The 3159-nt window shown below is 33.9% G+C and overlaps 1 protein-coding gene across 1 annotated transcript in view; it reads left to right on the plus strand.

Annotated features, from left to right (window-relative positions):
* Positions 1–3159, plus strand: part of LOC107708582 (exosome complex component RRP41-like) — a 21678-nt gene that overhangs the window by 16790 nt on the left and 1729 nt on the right. Inside the window, exons 4-6 of the mRNA XM_016512845.1 lie at positions 352–457; positions 1800–1991; positions 2890–2994. Coding sequence (XP_016368331.1) covers positions 352–457; positions 1800–1991; positions 2890–2994 — 403 coding nt within the window. The remainder of the gene's footprint in view (positions 1–351; positions 458–1799; positions 1992–2889; positions 2995–3159) is intronic.

The raw sequence follows: 3159 nt of genomic DNA on the forward strand, positions 1-3159 counted from the left end.
GTTTTCTGTTTGAAATAAGATTATTTTGCTTACCCCATTGGCAGATTATTTTGCTTGTTCTAAGCAAAAACTCACTTAATTTTGACTCGTTTTTTTTTCTGAAAACAAGACAATAATTTTTACTTGTCTAGATTCTTGATTTCCGAATTTTTTGATATTTTGGCTGGAAACAAGACAAAAAATCTAAGTGAGAAAATCATTTTTTGCAGTGTTTTTACCTTGTTCTCTCACCATGTGCTCTTGTAGTCCCGTAGATTAGCGGAGCCCAGCAGGCGGAGCTGTTTACATTCGGAGACGAAAATCAACAACGCAAGAAGATCTGAGAAGTCCACGCGTGTTTCTGGTTTCTAGAACGAGTTGCTGTCAGAGCAGGGATAGCGTCCGAGCTGCGGAAAGCGCAAGCGGACTGGAGCAGGGCAGCACTAAAGCGCTGGCTGTGGTGTACGGACCGCACGAGGTGAGCGCATCACTGATCGATACGAACATATCAGCTGAAGTTCGTGTGTACTATAGAACTATAGAACAGCATTTATTTTCAACACAGTTGTACAGTTGTTATAACGAAGTAACTTAACAAACACGTATCTTACCACGCTTACCAGATATGAAAAAAATTACATGTGCAGAAAGCACGTACAATATTCTGTTCTCAAAATGAGCCTAACATTTTTCAGTCTAAGTTTTAATTATTGCATACAATATTATATTTTTAAATACAGATGTTTTTTTTATTAATCATATGTTCCCATATTTGTTTTGGTTTAATGTGTTTTGTAAACTCATAATGAGTATGTCATAATACTCTTATAATGTGGTATTTGCAGTGGTTGCTATTTACTATTTGATTACTGTTTGATTTTTGGTGAATTATATTCAAATCTCTTCCATCTACACTTTGACTGTCTACACCAGCACTCTCTATTCTACGTCTATTCTATCTACTTGTTTTCTTTTTATTTATATAAAAAATTGACCTTCTAACACCAGCACTCTCTATTCTATTGCTATTCTATCTACCTGCTTTCTTTTTATTTATTTATAAAAAATAAACTTGACCTTCTAACACATCACTCTCTATTTTATTTCTATTCTATCTTCCTGTTATCTTTTTATTTATTAAAGAAACTTAACCCTCTAACACCAGCACTCTCTATTATATTTCTATTCTATCTACCCATTTTCTTTTTATTTATTAGAAAATTTACCCTCTAACACCAAGACTCTATTATATTTCTATTCTATCTAGCCTACCTGTTTTCTTTTTATTTATTTATAAAAAATAAATTTGACCTTCTAACACATCACTCTCTATTTTATTTCTATTCTATCTTCCTGTTTTCTTTTTATTTATTAAAAAACTTGACCCTCTAACACCAGCACTCTCTATTATATTTCTATTTACCCATTTTATTTTTATTTATTAGAAAATTGATCCTCTAACACCAAGACTCTATTATATTTCTATTCTATCTAGCCTACCTGTTTTCTTTTTATTTATTAAAAAATGTACCCTCTAACATCAGCACTCTGTATTCTATTTCTATTCTATCTCTTTTTAATTATTATTAAAATAATAATAACTTGTACTGCGTTAGACTAATCAGGACTTGTCACAGCACTTACAAATGATTGCTCTTTTGTTGGTTTGATTACTTCTATTGTGTAGGACAGTGTGTCAACAGTTACTCAAAAACAAATTCTGCTCCAGACACCTTTAAAAAACCTTCTGTTTTGTGTCATTTATCCATACTATCCTCTGTGTTTATTGTATCATAACAAAGCTTCCCACCTCCCTGTAGACGCGAGGCTCTCGCAGTAAATCGCTGCATGATCGTGCAGTCATTAACTGTCAGTTCAGCACGGCTGAGAGGAAGAGACGTCCACACGGAGACCGCAAGTCCAGCGAGATGAGCCTTCATCTCAAACAGACCTTTGAAGCTGCGGTGCTCACCGAGCTCTACCCACGATCACAAATCGACATCTACGTTAAGGTATCTATCCATCCATCCATCCATCCATCCATCATCCGTCTGTCTAATCTAGAAGTGCTAATTGTGTGTGTCCAACTTTACTAAACTTTAGTAACTGGATATTATATATTAATATTTTTTTTTTACCAACATCAGTCCTAATCATAACTACCAAAAATTCATTCATTTTAAGAATTTTAACCCTTTAAATGCCAGTTTGTTTACATAATGCCACTTTTGTTTTTTTTTATGAAAAACACAATACATCAATTATTTGTCAATGCTAAGCAGGATTTTTGGGAGTTATTACAGTCTTGGATATGTCAGTGATTAGCAACAACATTAATTTTGATGCATCATCATTTATTGTGCACTTTTCCTTAATGTCCTGAGTGTAACTTTTTTTTTGTACTTTTAGTGTAAAATAGATTCTTAAAGAAAATGAGGGTTAAATAGTAGAATTTCACCCAAAAAAAATACACATCTGACCAAATTTATGCTGTTTGCATTAACAAAATGTACTAAAAAATGTTACCAAAATGATCAAAAACAAAAATATCTCTAAGGACACACAAAACTTACAGGAAAATACAGGAAAGTTTTTTCCTACAAGAACTGGCCCACTGTGGTCTCCACAATTTATCCATAGAGTCTTTATTGATTTATAATACCTTACTTCACCTCCCATTAACTACAGTAGCACTGCCCACAAAAATGCAAAGTGGTTTATGTATATCCCAGAGTTTATCTTCCAAATTAGTTCTTTTGATAAATTTTTTAGTTTAAAAGATGAATGCGATTGACAAATCAAATAGAACTTGTAAAGACATTTCTTAACAGATGCTCTCTTTCCAGAGCTACTCAAAATACAGTGTACAGATCACATCACGTTATCCTTGTCTCTCGTCCTGTGCTGTAGATTCTGCAGGCAGACGGTGGGAACTACAGTGCTTGTGTGAATGCTGCTACTCTGGCTCTGGTGGACGCTGGTATTCCCATGCGTGACTATGTGTGCGCCTGCACTGTAAAAAATGACCGTGAATTTAACGGTAAAAGACTGTAAAAATGCTACAGTAAAATCCTGTTAAATGGTTAACGGTAAATTCCCCTACTATATACAGTGAAAAACTGTATTGGACATTACATGTATTGGACATTAATTTTACGGTAGTATACCATTTTTGGAAGT

This window comes from Sinocyclocheilus rhinocerous, unplaced genomic scaffold (assembly GCF_001515625.1).
Source record: "Sinocyclocheilus rhinocerous isolate Xijiao unplaced genomic scaffold, SAMN03320098_v1.1 scaffold25, whole genome shotgun sequence".
Lineage (NCBI taxonomy): Eukaryota > Metazoa > Chordata > Actinopteri > Cypriniformes > Cyprinidae > Sinocyclocheilus > Sinocyclocheilus rhinocerous.